The sequence below is a fragment of the Marmota marmota genome, unplaced genomic scaffold (genome assembly GCF_001458135.2).
Source record: "Marmota marmota marmota unplaced genomic scaffold, marMar, whole genome shotgun sequence".
Taxonomy (NCBI): Eukaryota; Metazoa; Chordata; class Mammalia; order Rodentia; family Sciuridae; genus Marmota; species Marmota marmota.
Genome location: NW_025999932.1, coordinates 8,540,585 through 8,557,431, shown reverse-complemented (window position 1 = coordinate 8,557,431; position 16,847 = coordinate 8,540,585). Strand labels below are relative to the sequence as shown.

Here is a 16,847-nt window from a genome sequence, read left to right as displayed (position 1 = left end):
TTGGATTTGGTGTGTGAGCTCCGGCTCAAAAATTATTTAATCTGAATTAACAGTCTTGTGTAGTTTTCGTTCTCTGCACTCACAGCCCAACAGCATTAGGAATATATGTGTATCTTCTTCACCTCTAGGATCCAAGAAGCCTGTGTGTAGGGAGATGGATAAGAGGGCCCCTTTTCACCACTAGCCCATCCAAAAACAACTTGCAGGGAGGGGGTTTCTTCAAGAGTAAGAAATAAATGAGCTCAGAACCATGAGTCTGAACATTATAAACCAAGACGAGAAAACCAACATCGTTAGTAAAGGACACTAAATTGAAAAAGGAAGCAGACACATCCCTTCCTAGGAACTCCAGGAAAGGAAGGTGTGTCATTCTAATAGGAAGGACACCTGGGCATCTGTAGGCAGGTCTCTGCACATGCACTCTGGTCCCCAGGGACAGTGGATCAAGAGGTGTTGGGGAGCTTTGTCTTTTCTGCAGAACACCAGCTATAGGGTGTATTGGTTATTTATATTGCTGAGTAGTTCTGCATTGTACGATGTAAACACATTTTGTTTACTCACATCTAGAAAGAAAACTGCTGTTGAATGGTATATTTCCTTTCAAACATTGGAAGAAACCAGCAAACTGTTTTCCAAAGTGGCTATACCATCTTGCATCCCCACTTTCAAAGTGTGAAAGTTTTATACACCCTCACAGATTCTTGATATTTTTCAGCTTCTTAACTTTAGTTATTCTAGTGTTTGGTTGAGTTCTAGTATCTCATTGTGGATTTAATTTGCATTTCTATTACAAATAATAGACATTTGTGTATCTTCTTTGGTGGAGTTTCTGTTCTAGTCCGCCACCACCACCCTTATTTTTTCAGTTGGATTGTCTGTCCCATTATTGAGTTGTAGGAGTTTTGGATACAACCCCTTTTCCAGAAACGCTTCATAGACATTTTTGCCCAGTGTTGGTTTTTTTCCCCCTTTGGTACTAGGAATTGAACTCAAGGGCACTATGCTCCTGAGCCATATCCCAGCCCTTTTTATTTTTTGAGACAGGGTCTCACTAAGTTTCTTTAGGCCTCACTAAGTTACTAAGGCTGACCTTGAACTTGCAGTCCTCCTGCCTCAGCCTACAGGTGTGTACCACTGCACCCAGCCCGGTGTATTTCTTAATGGTGTCTTTTGAAGAGTAAAGATTTTTAATTTTGATAAGGTTAAGATCACAATTTTTTTCATTTATGATTTGTATTTCTGGTATCACAGCTAGGGTAATCTTTGGCTAACCCAAGGTAATGAAGATTTACCTTGGTACCTTCTGGAAGTTTTACAATTGGCATAGCTGTAGCTCTTGAATTTAGGTTTATGATCTCTTTCAATTTAATTTTTGTGTATGCAGTGAAAGAAGGTTCAGGAGTGTGTGTGTGTTTATGATCATTCTAATACCACTGGTTTTAAAATCTATACTTTCCAATTAAATTATCTTGGCACTTTTGTCAAAATCAGTTGACCACACACGTGGGTCAACTTCTGAACTCTGTTTTCCGTTTACCAACATGCCTATGTTAATATTAACTGACTTGGTTACTGAAACTCACACGAACGAATGATGTCCAGATTGACTTAACCTTTCCCACCCTCGCTCATTGGACAGAGGCAGCAGCCACTGGGTGGGTCATCAGGAATCTAGGTGAGCATCCCCTGCTTGCCAAACATTGTCCAGCTGTGAAGACATCTGTCATTTCCTACAACTGTTCATCTGCTTTGGGGGCCTGATCTTATGATTTCTATATTCTAGGAGAGGTCATTGCAAAAGGCATTTTTCTTCCCTTTTGAGAGAAGGAAATTAAGGCTATTGCCTCAGCCAAGAATTAACTTTATTGTTTATCTACTTGGTGGAAGTAGGAGACACAAAATAAAATCATGGCATTTGCAGGTAAATGGGTGGCACTGGAGAAGATAATGCTAAGTGAAGTTAGCCAATCCCCAAAAAACAAATGCAGAATGTTTTCTCTGATATAAGGAGGCTGACTCATAGTGGGGTAGGGAGGGGGAGCATGAGAGGAATAGGTGAATTCTGGATAGGGAAAGGGGTGGGAGGGAAAGGGAGAGGGCAGGGGATTAGCAAGGATGGTGGAATGTGATGGACATCATTATCCAAAGTACATGTATGAAGACACGGATTGGTTATCAACATACTTTATATACAGAGATATGAAAAATCGTGGTATATATGTGTAATAAAAATTGTAATGCAAAAAAAGTACATGTATAAAGACATGAGTTGGTGTGAACATACTTTATATAAAAAGATATGAAAAATTGTGCTCTATATGTGTAATAAGAATTGTAATGCATTCTGTTGTTGTGTATTTAAAAAAATAAAATCAAATTTAAAAAACCAAAAGAATATAAAAATTTTTTTCTCTCATTATTTTAAGTATTAATTTTAAAATCTTGCAAATGAGATTTTTATCAGAGAGCTCTTGATGTTAGTTGATTAATACTAGTTATTTTGAAAGAGAAGAAATTTTAATCTATCTGCAGAAATTAAGGAATATTTTAAAACATCACCATGGTATTCCTTGGAGACTCATGTTCTTAATTGACAACATCAATCAAGGAGAACACAGGCAAATAAATATTTGAAATTATATCTAGAATATGTATTTTACCCTTAAAAAAAAATTATAAGTGTCTTTAAAGTTCTTTTAGAAATAACCATGTAGTAGTCTTAGCAACCAATACTAACTGCTTTCTCAATCATCACATCTTTAGAATAGTTCTTGACCTCAAAGTATGTCTTCCAGGTTCTTCCTCAGGAGTGTGTCTGATCCTTTTGACCTTTTCATTTTAATTAGAATCAGCTGGACGAGTTGCACAAGCATGCATACTGGGATTTTGGTAATGACTGCATAACATGTTGATAAATTTGGAAAAAAAAATTGACAGCTTTGAAATGTTTGCCAATGTACAAACTTGGTTTGTTTCTTCATTAGATATCATTAAGCTTTTAAAACATTGCTATAAATTGTGTTCTCATATTTTTGGTATATATTTATTTCTATATATTTGACATTGCATTATAAGTTGTGTCTTTATTGAAATTTTGTTTTCTATTTGTGGCTAGAATTTATAAGTGATGTTGAGATTTGCCTGTTGACATTTGACAGGCTTGCTAAACTCAAATTCCAGTAATTCCACTGTAGATTGCCTACAGTTCCAGGAGTCAGCAAACTATGACCTGCAGGCCAGATCCAACTCACAGCCTGTTTTCACAGGCCAAGAATAGTTCTTAACCTTTTAATAAATGATTGTAAATGCCCAAAAGCAAGGAACAGTCTCCAGAAACAGTGAGTGGCCTGCTCAGTCTAAAATATTTATTATCTGGCCCTTTACAGAAAGTTTGCTAGCCTGGCACAGCACAATCATCATCATCTGTGAATAGTGCAGTTTTTAGTTCTTCTGTTTTATTTATTTTCTTTCTTTTACCACATTAGCTAAAATCTCCAGTGTAAAGTAAGAAAGAAACGGTGGTAGCTGAGAGTTTTAAATTCTTCCCTATCTCAAAGGATAAGCTCAATTTCTTAAGTATATTATTTTTTTTAATTTTCTATAGCTTTTATCGGACTAAAAATTCCATTCTTTCATAATATTTAAGAACTTTGATCATAAAATTACAAAGAAACAAGACAATCAAGAAGTTCACCTTGAAATTGTCACAGGTAATAGACACAAAGGGAGGGGATTTGTACAAATTCTCCTAAGAAGTTCCTAAGACAGAACCTGTTTCTTCATTCCAGCAGTTTCTGTATTTTCTACTTTTAATCAATGTGAAACCGATACATTTTCTATCACTCAAAATTCTTCCCCCTTGCTACAGTTAAAATCTGTATGAGTAGTTTCTTCAAACTGTTATAATGACCTTTTCAAGCTCAGTGTCAAAAAGCATGTGAAAAAGTATGTTGACAAGTGCAAAACCTGAGCTCAACAGCAGAAACAAGGGAGAAATCCCTTTGTTCATTAACTTACTCGTGTCAGACCCGTTGAACACAAACTGAGACTCTTGCAAGTCAACAAAATTACTTTCATGTTATGTTTTTCTCTGTAGATATTTTATTATTCAAATAATCTGAAATATATTTAAAGTTGCTTTAGTATTAAGTTACATCTTGTAAGTTCACGAGTTGTGAATCCGATTGCCTGTGCCACTTCTAACATGATTCAAAAGAGACACATTTTGAAAGACAAGTTGTTTTATTTAGTCCCATTTTAATGTCCCCTTAAAAAGTTTGACTGTTGACTCTGGATATTCAGCTAAGAGAGTCGTATCAAAAACCTGCTTGAATTTATCTAAGAATTCATAATCTGTGCTGAACCTGAACTTGTTTGCCCAAAGTACCACGGTCCCCTGCTGGGAAAGGTGCACCATGGTGAGGAGCAGCTTGTCCAGGAAGTAATGGTGGTACACCACGTCAGAGGCCAAGACATAGTCGTAATGCAGGGCTGCCCTGGGGAAGTTCTGCTCCAGGTCTTGCCCCCACACCAGTTCCTTCACTTCAGGCAGATGTGCTGTGCATTTCAGGGTATTTTTTAAGAGATTGTACTGAAGGTTTCCCAGGACATCAGGTAAATCCGTTGCTGTGACTTGAGCTCCTAAATGAGAGAGAGATGGTAACAATCACCTGGAAACTTTCGGGCGGCCAGAGTACTGATACACTCCGGGAGATCATAAGAGAACCAGGCCCCTCGGCCTGCGCTTGCCATAGCTCAGGCTGGACAGTTCTTTCTTGTGTGTGGGCCCATTCTGAACACAGCAAGGTGATTAGTAGGCTCCCCAGTCTCTCCCTCCCCCGCCCCCAGATGTCAGTAACTGCAAACCCTCCACCCCACTCCTGAGGTGAAGACCTCCAGGGCTCAGAGTCACCTCTGGACTCTCAACTTAGTCACTTTGAAAACAAGGTGAGCTCGAGGAGTTGCTCAGCCTCTCCAGGACTCGGTCATCTCTGCAGGTGACAGTCACGATTCCTGGCGCATGGCATTTTGGGGAGATACAGTGAGTGAAATTGTGGCCAAGCTCCTACCACAGCCTGCCTGCCACACAAAAAGCACTCTGTCATTGTCACCGTGAAGGTCTTTTACAACACGATCAGGAAGGAAGGAAGGAACAAACCTAGAATACTGGCCACGATGGAAACAAGGCCTGGTCCAGCACCAATTTCCAGGATTTTGGCATCTTGGAGATTCAACTCCTCTTGATGTTCTTCCAAATACTGGCACAAAGCTGTAGCCTAAAACACAGGAACAACCAGGACTTTCACCTGAGAACTGGAACACTGGACACCAGGAGCAACCCCTCTACCCTCAGAGTTAAAGACTGAAAGACATTATTTTCTATTTATTGAAGGGTTCAAAAGAACCAAAATCTCATTCAATGCCATATTTAGACCCCTGGAACATAAAAGTTATAATAAATTGCATGTCACAAACTGGAGAAACAAATTCATTAAATTGACTATACTAGCTATGACCAATTTCCCCCCCCTCCCAAAAAAAAAGCAGGGGGTGGAGATCTGTAGATTAACTCAGCTCTTACAAATTGGGGAGATGTAGCTAAACAGCGACTTCTTCCCCTGATTTCATCATTTTGGGCCTGCAGCTGCATTTAGAGTGTTGTATAAACTTGAAAACTTCTCTTCACAATCAATCAAAATTCAGCTTCGTTAGGACTGTGCTATCTTGGACAACGGGGTTGTTTCTTGGGTTCTTGTTTTCTTAAATGGTTCATCAAAGAAACAGACTATCAGAACAGCGCTTCTGCAGGATGGAGATTCCTTGGCAAACTGGGAATGGAACCACCATTTGACCCAGATATCCCTCTCCTCGGTCTATACCCAAAGTATAGAAGGCTTAAAAACAGCATACTACAGGGACACAGCCACATCAATGTTTACAGCAGCACAGTTCACAATAGCTAAACTGTGGAACCAACCTAGATGCCCCTCAGTAGATGAATGGATAAAGAAAATGTGGCATATATACACAATGGAATATTATTCAGCATTAAAAGAGAATAAAATCATGGCATTTGCAGGTAAATGGATGGAGTTGGAGAATATTGAAATTAGCCAATTCCAAAAAAACAAATGCCAAATGTTTTATCAGATATAAGGAGGCTGATTCATAGTGGGGTTGGGAGAGGGAACATGGGAGGATTAGATCAACTCTAGATAAGGTAAAGGGATGGGAGGGGAGGGAAGGGGGCATAGGGGTATAAAAGATGGTGGGATGAGATGGACATCATTACCCTAAGTACATTTAAAAAGATGTGAATGGTGTAAATATACTTTGTGTACAACCAGCGATATGAAAAATTGTGCTCTATATGTATAATATGAATTGTAATGCATTCCACTGTTATATATAACAAATAAGGATTTAAAAAAAAAAAAAGAACAGTGCTTCTCAAACTTTAGTGTGCCAACAAATGCCCCGGGGTAGCTTATTAAAGATGCAGATCCTTCTCTTGTAGCTCTGTCTCAAAATTCCGCATGTCTAGAGAAGCTCCCAGTGAAGCCAGCCTGCTGGCCTGCTGACCACACTCTGAGTATGGACAAGTTGTTCATTATACATGAAACCAACCATCTCTCTCCTTTATTCATTCTATTCTGTCTCTACCTTGTCCTGACATTTCTGGGTTTTTTTTAATTTTTAATATTTATTTTTCATTTTTCAGCGGACACAACATCCCTGTTTGTATGTGGCCGCACGCGTGCCAGGCGAGCGTGCCACTGCTTGAGCCACATCCCCAGCCCCGTCCTGACATTTCTGGAAAGAGAAAATGAATGTTCGATTTGCATTGCTTCTCCAGGCATTATTTATGTAAAGGAAGTGTCCACTAGCAATGCCCTGGGCTAGAGAGAACAAGAACAACTGTGCATAAGAAAGTTATTTAAGTAGCCTAGCGCTGGGGAGGGAACATTGAGATGAAAAACTATTGAGCTCTATAATTGGTTTTTATGTTTTGGCCCCAGATATAGATATGCTCTTCTGCCTCTGGACTCCAGGTTCTAGTCTAGGTTGGCCAGGGTGATTCCAAACCTGCCACTTATGATTGCCAGTAACAAGGCTAGTACTGCAGATTTTACCCCATAAGTCACTTTACTTCATCCTCATGTGTGCATAGGGAATGGACACATGCAAACATGAATATCACCTTTTTCTCTACTGCCAAGGTATTTGGTGGCAGAGCTAGAGATAAGCAAACCAATTATAAACTAATTGCAATGATTTCAGGGAGATAGATATATACCAGGTTGGGGGCAGCACATGATAGAGGCTGCTGGGAGTCAGGGCTGCATTCTGGGTGCCAGGGAGAGGTGAGCCAAGTGTGGAAAGATGAGGGGGCGGGGCACTCCAGGTGAGGCCACCTGGTGAGACAATGGTGTCAAATAGCACCAACCTGCAGCACTTGGCAAGGCACTCAGAGTTGAGAAGGGGAGTTTTGAGGAAGGAGTTGAGTTTTTCTGTGAGAGCATTCAATAAGAGGAGAGTATCACTGGCATGGCCAGAGGACACATGCTGCCCTGTCCTCCAGGAGGGTCTGGCCCCAGTCAGAGGTCATCTGGAGATAAAAGCCTTCTCAGGAACAGCTACAACTTTTGACATGACAAACACCCATCCCTCTTAGCCCTGTGAGCAAACTCTAAAAGGAGCTCCTTCACAGATTCCGCCCCTGCAGGCACCCAGAGGGTCTTCCCACTTGACATGCGATTCTCCTAAAGCTTTCAGGGGATCCCAAGAGAGGTGGGTTTGGGTGCATAAATGGCTGAGGCCTTAGCGTAAAACAACTGAGTGGACAAATGTGCCGTTTCCATTCCTAATCTGTTACCACCGCTCTGGTTGTCTATTTGCTAAATGCATTAGAATAGGAAGCTTCGGAAGGCATTAGGTATTATCAAACTTATTAAAGCAAAAGAAAGCCTTTGTTTGAAGAGAATCATACTCATGAATAAGGTTCTGCTTAGAAGGGAGCAGAACCCTAAAAACCGGGGACCCTTTGGCTCCTCTTCTCCCAGTTCACTTGCTACCACTTCCCATTCTGCCTGGACAGCTCCTGAGAACCTCTTGTCATGAACTTCTGCTCGAGATCCTGGACCAGGAGATGTGCCTCACTGGGGAGTTTTTAAGACATGCAGGACCACAGACATGCACACACTCACACCATTCCACACCTGAATCACAGTCTGCATTTAATAAGATCTCAGTGTGACTCAGAACCGAAAGGCTGAGAAGTTCTGCTCTGGAGCCTTTCTAAGCTCAGGCTGACAGCCTTTAGGTGGAAAGAGCCATGTGTGCCCCAGGAGAATGGTTTTATCATCAAGCCAAGGAAGCTTTCTGAACTCCCTTGTCCTTAGTCAGGAGGTGAGAATAGTGTTGCATTAATAATTACAATTAATGTAGGCTTACGTGTAGCCCTGCATTTGTTATAACCATGTCAGGAACTAGACATTACCTCTACTCCAGGTTTCAAATGTGGAAATGGAGGCAATTGGAGGTGAGCACCTGGGCCCCTGCAGCTTGAAAATGGCAGGTTTTCCTCCATTCTTGCACCATCCTTGCTGGGCCGTCACAGGGGTGACATCAGGTGGAATAATACCTCCTAAATATTTCTGTGAAAATGTCCATCAAGTCAAGGAGGTATGGATGGCCAAGAGCCAGTGGGTGTGACCCAAAGGTGCCTATTGCAAAGTCTAAACTCTAAATTCCTGATATTCTTTTTTTTTTTTTTTTTTTTTTTTACTTAGCAATTGTATTCATGCTGCATTCTATTTCCCAATAAGGTCAGGTTTATTTAACATAAAAATATTGTTTAAGGAACATCGCTTAAAGCAAAACCAATGCTTCCGAAGGAAATGCTATGCTTCTTTGGGGTCCAAGCACACCACCAGCATCTCTGGGGGACCAGGTAATCCATCCTCAACTTGAGAAGCACAAGAGATAGAAGTAGGTGGCCACCTGCCCACAGCAACACAGATGTACAAAACTGTCACCTTCAGAAAGACTAAGGGCACAAACGTCACCATGCGCTCACCGCTGGCCACACCACGGCTCCATAGCTCTCTATCGACTCTTGGATAACGATCTTCTTGCCGGCAAACTGGTAATGCTCCTGAGTGTAGCTGGCATAATCTGTCGGAACGAATTTCTGGAGGCTACGAAGAGACGATTCTATGTTGTTAGCGTCTGTGAAGCACAAAAATAAGACAGGCTTCATGCTCCATCGATCCGGGGTGAACCTACACTGGGTAAGACGGAGGAGACCAGCAATCTTTCCCCAAGTCGGGCAGTGCCATCAACCAGTGTCTGCAATTAACACCAAACTGTGTTCTATGAGGGGACGGGACACAAGGTTCAGATGTGACCTTTTCATCATGCAGCAAAATACTGAAGGAGGCCCTTGGCTTCTCCCTTCTGCTGAAGAGGTGAAGACCATCCCCAACCTGTGTTCTGGGTCAGGAGAAAGCGAAATTATCAGGAAAATGGCACCTGAGAGCAGACTCTCTGCAATTAAGGAGGATCTAGGTGAACACGAACCTGGCTATTTTTAGATCTTGACGTGAAGTAACATTCCCACACGCTGACTGCCGCGAGCTCCCAAAATCCTTCCCGCAACTGCCCCTCAAAAGGCACAGGCCATAGAGTGGGGCGGCTGTCACATGAGACCTGGCTATTAAGTTACTAAGGCTTTAAATACTCCTTTAACCCCCATGACCCACGATAGCAGCTCTCGAATAGCAGATAAAATGAGGGGAAGAGCGCCTGACGGGGCTGACATCACAGAATCGCAGATGGTTAAGGGTTTCCCAGAAGGTTTCAGAGTAAAAGAGCCGCGGGTATAAGTGTCAGGAGGGAGGATGCTGCGCGCATGCGCACTCAGGGACCCTGCCTGGTGGGGGCGGAGGGGGGCTGTGGACGCTGGGAAGGGATTAGCAGGGAGGAGTTTCCTAGCCCAGGGACTGGTTTTATCTGCAGGAAAGTTGCCTTGTTGCCTGGGATACGATAGAAGATCTTTAACCAGCAGTGAAATATGGGCTTGGGAGAAGAGCTGTCGGTTAACATTTGAAGCGCCCTCATCAGAAGTAGCCACTCAAGGTGGAAGAGGGAGATGTGGATACCAGGAAAGTGAGCCTTGGACGAAAGCTGATCTGCAGGCCGCCCCTCGCAGGCAGATCCCACAGCTATTTCCGACATCACTGATTTCAGAGTGCACCCGAGTGGCTCTATGCTGGGAGGCTGACCCATCAGTACGGGAATGTGGAGTGAGCATTAGAAATACCAGTTGATGATGTCCGTTGAGGATAATTATGAAGAAAGGGCCCAGAAACGTCTATGTAGGTTTCATTTCTTTTTGTCCTTTTCCATTGTACTTTACTGAAGTATCATTTGCAGTATCTTAGGAGATGATCCTTGAACACGGGTGAAGTGAGTCGTTTGAAAATGAGCAGAGAATGCCCTGAGCTCTGCCCAGTGTTGCTCATGGTCATGGCTCTCCTTTGTGTGTTCTGCCACTTGGAAGAGGAATCTCAAAAAGGTGAGCTTCCCTGAGCTGGTAAGGTACCTGGCAATAAATAGCCAATATGGCCTGAGACTGGGCTCTTTGCTGTCACATGCCCTCCTGTCAGGGGTGGTCAGAGGCTGCCAGGTAAGGAGGAGACTTTCGGCCTTCACTTGCCTCTGTCATAGGAGGTGATGCACACTGAACAAAACCAGCCCGGCACTTCTGAGTGACCGAGGAGGGCCAGCTCCTCACCTGCGGGCTGAGAGGCAGAAGCCAGGACAGGCCGCCTGTGCTGAAGCAGGTGGAGCAGCCACTTGTGAGAGACGGAAAAAGCCCTGATTTGTAGTGTCTGGCAAAGGCCCTGGTGCAAATACTCCCACCGTGGCCAAGTCCCAACTTCTGCCACTTGAGGGGAAATACAGGCAGCCACACACGGCCCAGCGATATTGCCTGCACACAGACCAGCCCCCAGAAACCACCTCAAGAGCATGGCTGAGAGTGAACTGGAGTAAAGTAACTGCTGAGGAGCTTTGAGCATTTATTGTTTTGGCTTCTTAATAGACAATTGCCTTTAATATAATCTATTGAATTCTAAGTCTATATATTCTAAATTTTAATATGGCATGTTCCGCAACCAGAATTCCTGAAATTCAATGCCATCTCCAGCATGCCGCTGGGGTGGGAGACTGACAGCAGCCAGCCCCTGCCAGCCCCTGCGCCCCTGCCCTCTGCTCAGGTGCACCTTCCTCCCTTCCTCCCAAGGATGGCCTGTTGGGGACTTATCTTTCTCTCAGAACTGTAGGAAAAGTTGGTGGATTGATTTTGCATAGCTCATCCCTTCACAAGTAAGTAAACTGACAAAGAATGAGCTTAACGGTGTACTTTTCTGATCAACATTATTAAGAAACACTGGCTTACAAATGTTTTCCCATAAGACCCCCTGAAGTTCTACAAACACAGAAAATTGTATGACTGCAGCACTTTAAATATTTTCATCTATTTTGTCTATGCTAGCCTGCTAGTTCAGAGATCAGATCTGAGAGAGAAGGTAGAGTTGCATTTTTATGTAAATGAGTCAGTAAAAATAAATAACATGCTCATTTAGTAGAGTTAAGACATATTTGTACTCTATAAATGATTGTGTTTTAAATGGCGCTTATGATACCATTTTTATGTCTGTTATTTATGTATTTCTGAAGCTGTGCCCAGAAATGCAGCTACACTGCCACTCTGCTGTCCTAGTGGAGAAATGCACCGTGATTGACAAGGGTCCATCACACTGCTGGAATGCATTTCGGCAAAGAACAAACTATATTTTAAAGTTCTTGTTACAAACATATGGCACTCTCAGATTTAAATACAAGATAAAACAAAGTTGCAGACTTGATAAAGCGAATGAGAAAATCGGGGTGATGTTTCAGTCTACACACAAAGGCGTTGTCAACCATGCTTCATTGTGGTAAGAATTTAGAGTTAAAAGGAAATGGAAATTCTTGCGGCCGAAGTTAACTTGAAAATGTCATTGTTAGGAAAGCAACTGAGGAAAGCTGTGGCAGTGAAGAAAAGGAGTTTACCTCCTGGGGGTCCCCCGGTGCCATCTTCCTGGAGAGCCCCCTCCTCCTCCTCCAACCAGCCACCTGGGGAGTTCGGTGCCTCTCCCAGGCACAGGGACTGCTGCGCAGAGCTGAGACACACGTCCATAGCTGGAGCCTGCTGGGAGGAAAGAACTGGACAAGACCCGTGTCACTTGGCCCAAGGAAAGTCTGACTCTCCCTGAAGGATCCAAAGAGTGTAGCTTATCGCTTAGCATGTGCTGAGCCGAAAAGAGCGACTGCTTTTCAGCTTTGTTCCCTGGGAGAGCCAGGAGCCACCCAAGGAACTGCCATTTGGCTTTGCAGAGCAAGGTACAGAGAGAACATGAAACACAACTGAGTCCACACATGGAGAAACGCAAACTCAGAGCAGGTGTAGCCCGGGAACAAGACTGTCACTCGGGGCTAGAGCAAGGTTTGGTTATTTTGCAACCTTTGCCATTCTCTAGTGTCACCCAGTGTTGTAACACATCACTAAGTTCTGGGGATCTAAAATGCATTTCCAATAACTTTTGGATCTGAATTCCAATAAAGAAGACCTGCCCCGCTTTGCATACCATTGGGGATAATAAAGGGTAATGGCATCATGGCCGAGGAGCCAAGCCAGGGTTTGGAGCAAGCGCCAGGCTGCTCTACTTTCATCTGAGGCTCCGCTGGAAGACGGTAGAGAGCACTGGGCTGCAAGCCAGGAACCTGGCCTGGCTCCCCACTCTTCACACTTGGCAAGCCACCTAATCCCCTCAGCACCCATTTCCTCACCAGCAGAAAGGGGATGACAGCATCTGCCCTGCTCATGGGGCAATGGTGAGAGACAGAAGAGCCAAAGTGATTATAAACCACCGAGAACTCCGCCTGCCTGGGCTCAGGAGACCTGGCTATGGCATCAACGCAGAAATGCCCAAGGCAGCCTGAGGACCACCGTGCTCACCACTGCCCAGCACAGTGCTGTAGTGCTCTGTGTGTACCTTCTCAACAACCCCCTGAATCAGGCACTGTTGTTACATCCTGTCTCAGGGGGGGAATCCAGACAGGGAGAAATTGAAAAGCAGCCCAAGAGCAGCTGCAGGTGGCCAGTGACAGGGACCTGAGGCAGAGCAGGAGCCCATCTGCAGACCCTGCCTGGTGCCCACCAGTCAGCACAGCCCAAGCTGCCTGGGTTCAGCCTTAGTGTTCCTTGTCTAGTTTGCCCTGAAATTACTTGCAACACTTGGCTTGCCTCCATGCTGTGACAGTGACAGCCCTGGTCTTTCTCACAAAACATAAATGCTTTTCCTTACCCATTTTTACCATCTGGGTTTATTCTACACACGCTGCTGTATCCTATTGTCTCAGCCAGTAGAGGATGGCAACCAGACACCCAACCCACCCATGACTACTGAGCATGTAAAAACCACACCGAAGCCAGCTATTAAGGTGAGGAGTTGACCAGTGAACAGGCACACAGAGAAGGACCCCAGCCCTGTGCAGCATCTGGAATTCCATCCCACACCCTGACAGGGGGCCTGCCCCTCTCACCTCCAGGCATCAGAATCACACAGGAAGTAGGCTGTGGTGCAGGTAATGTGATGTTTTCACTGACTCTAGAATCAGCCATTCAAACATAACCCCCCCACCCCGGTTCTCTAACTCACACACCAGTGGAAACTGTTCTACCAGTCTGTGCTACGCAGGAGTTTTTTTCTCTTGCAGATACTTGCCCCTTCTTTCCCACTTCCCCTCAATTTCAGGAAGTTAATGGTTCTGCCTAAAAAGTAGCGGACTGGCTACTGAAAAGTACACAGTAGGTCCTGAGTGCAGACCCCTCAGCTCTGGTGAGAAGCCTGCATCTGATGGCTCCACCATAAGTGATCTGCGTTGAAAGCGCAGATAATGTCCCCCCTCCTAGGAGGGCTCTGGGTATTGAGAGCCGTAACCCACCAAGCCTCTCACACACACAATATCAACTGCTAGCGTCATCTCCAGGCTTCAGAGGAGACCGCAGTGTGACACTGCATGTGGAATTCCCACATGTCACCCTGAGATGCAGCACATTAAGTTCAAGACATTTCTGCATCTGGCACACAAGAGAAGAAGAGCTGTTTCCAGTCAAATACCTGCTATACTTTTCCTTGTGAGACAAAGTCACTCCTTCCCTGTCATTATAGTTGACATGACAGATTCCCTCCCAAAAGACAGCAGTACATTGAAAAACACGCTAGAAAAATAAGTCCTATAATCTACTTAGTGTCTACACTGTACATTCATGTATTTTAAAGATTTGGACAGTTTTTTTTAAAAAAAGATTATTTGTTAGTACCCCTCAAAATGATTTCTGTTAGATATGCCTTTACCTTATGGAGCAGAAGAGATTTGAGGTTTCTGGGCACCCTTTAATCATGATGTTTATATAGATCTGTCCTGAAAGGATTAGCTTTTCATGAACAACAGCCAGCCAGTGGAAGCTCAAGTTATTTAGGGGAGCATTACCCGCCACTATGCAGAGGCACATTGCTTTGCTATATTCTCTCTCATGCTCTCTCTTCCCCAACACACATACACACACACACACACACACACACACACACGGGAGGGGGGGAGAGAGAGAGACCTTGCAACATGAAATGGAATTTCCCTCAAAGGATCCATAAATTTGGGGCTGGGGTTATCTTTCAGCGGTAGAGCGCTTGCCTCGCATGTGCAAGGCCCTGGGTTCGATCCTCAGCACCACATAAAAATAAACAAAAGTTATTGTGTACAGCTACCAAAAAAAAAAAACATTAAAAAAATCCATGAATATAACTCCAGCAGAACAGAGGCTTCCGGGAGGGTGCCCAGCTGCTGTGGTGTAGTTTCAAGGTGGACTTCCATTTCACTTTTAAAAGAAGTGGCGGTGTGGCAGCTGGGGTCTTTACCCACTTACAAACTTTGTGCTCATCATCCAGACTCCTTGAGGCTCAAGGGAGGAGAGTGTCTGCTGCAGACTCTGCCCAGGACCCGATCAGGGCAGCCAGAAATAACATGAGCCTCTACCCAGAGGAAAGGAAGATGTTGGTGAGGAAGAAAGGAGAACATCTATCCATTAGAAGGGACTTGAGTCAAAGGCTTAGAGTTGCATCTGGGCTGTTTCAGAGGGGCAGCAGGAATAGGATATCAGAAATACTCACCCCCCAAAAAGGAGCAAGCCACTGTGATTTACTTAATGAAATAAGGGACAGCTAAAGGAAGGAATAAAATTACATGCTCCTTAATAGAGCTCGGAAACCCTTAAAATAGAATATGGGTCATGTAAAGTAAAGCCTCAGGCAAATGGGAATTATCTAATTATACGTAGGGCTCTGTTCAACCAGCAGCTGAATGGATACTGACTTACTCCAACCTTCGCACTCACTTCTCTGCCATTGCTATTTTTTTGCTCTTTATGTCAGTTTCTTGGAACTCGAGAGCTTTGTCTGGATGTGTTGTGGTGCCATAGCTTCGGGGTCTTCTCTCCAGTTCCTTAGGTGCTGGGGAGACCTGGCATTTTCCTGCTCCGCCATCCTACCGCCCTTCTGCTCCCCGTGGGTCCACTTCTGGGATTGCATCCTGCATTCCTGTCACTTATTCCACCAGATGTCATTGTCCCTGTAAGAATAGTTCCCTGGCACGTGTGGTCGCTGCCTTTGTTGTTCAGAGTGAATTTTCCCAGTGCCGGAGCAGCCGGGAAGACACCCAGAGGCCCGGGAGGGGCTGGCGCCGTGCACAGGGCGGGCACACATGAGTTGTTTTCAAATAGTTCAAGTGCCAGCCCATGAGGAGGGATCAAGCCCTCGGCAGGGCTCTGCAGGGCTCTGCGGGGCTCACTGATGAAGTCAGTTACCAGGAGGCGGCATGGGCTCAGTAGGAAAGAACTTTCTAACCAGCACAGCAGTGGAACAATTGATCCCAGCAGGCCCCGCACACTGGAAAGGTGGGCCAGGGCTGCAGTCAGAAGACACAGATGGCGACGGCTTACCTGGGGCTGTCTGGGTGGGGCCGCTCAGCTTCCCTCCTTCAGCACAGATCCTTGTCCCTGCACTTTTTCTGATTAAAGCTGGCTCTCTGGCCCCTGGTTCTCTTGGGGGAATCCTTCCCTCCCTACTGAGGGCATCTTGCATTTTGGGGAGACTTGCTTGTTTGGTTGTCAAAACAGGAGGTGGGGTGCTAAGGGGACCCATGCACAGCAGCTGGGATGCTGATTAACATCCCGAAATGCGTAGGTCAAGCCCCAACAAAGAATGACCCGGACAGTAATCAGTAATACTCTCCAACTCTGGGTCATTCTTTGTTGGTCTTGAATGGATGGAGTTGGACAATATTATGCTAAGTGAAGTAAGCCAATCCCCCCAAAAATAAAGGCCGAATGTTTTCTCTGATTAGTGGATGTTGATCTATGATGGGGGAGGGCATGGGAAGAATGGAGGAACTTTGGATTGGGCAAAGGGGAGGGTTGGGAGGGGTCATGAGGACAGAAAAGATGGTGGAACGAGGTGGACATCATTACCCTAGGTACAAATGGTGCATCTCTACACTGTGTACAACCAGAGAACTGAAATGTTGCACTCCATTTGGGTACGATGAATTGAAATGCATTCTGCTGTCATGTACAATGAAGTAGAACAAATCAAAATTAAAAACAAAACAAAAAGAAAATAAAATATTACCCGGCCCCAAATGTCAACAGTGCCACGTTCCAGAAGCCCTTGTCCAGACAG

The 16,847-nt window shown here is 44.5% G+C and overlaps 1 protein-coding gene across 1 annotated transcript; it reads right to left on the bottom strand.

Moving 5' to 3' along the window:
* Window positions 1–4,145: 4,145 nt before the first annotated feature.
* Mettl21c (methyltransferase 21C, AARS1 lysine) lies at window positions 4,146–12,863 on the bottom strand. The gene is made up of 4 exons (XM_015484108.2): window positions 12,121–12,863; window positions 9,080–9,231; window positions 5,159–5,276; window positions 4,146–4,641 (listed from the first exon to the last, which is right to left on the bottom strand). The coding sequence occupies exons 1-4, from the start codon at window positions 12,245–12,247 to the stop codon at window positions 4,247–4,249; spliced, it is 792 nt and encodes a 263-aa protein (XP_015339594.1). The 5' UTR covers window positions 12,248–12,863; the 3' UTR covers window positions 4,146–4,246.
* Between the last annotated feature and the right edge of the window lie 3,984 nt (window positions 12,864–16,847).

Coding starts and splice junctions, on each gene's coding strand:
- Mettl21c (XM_015484108.2), bottom strand. CDS start 12,247: ATGGACGTGTGTCTCAGCTCTGCGCAGCAGTCCCTGTGCCTGGGAGAG. Junction 5,277..9,079: donor GAGCCGTGGTGTGGCCAGCG/GTGAGCGCATGG, acceptor CCTGTGTTTTAG/GCTACAGCTTTGTGCCAGTA. Junction 4,642..5,158: donor CATCGTGGCCAGTATTCTAG/GTTTGTTCCTTC, acceptor TCTCTCATTTAG/GAGCTCAAGTCACAGCAACG.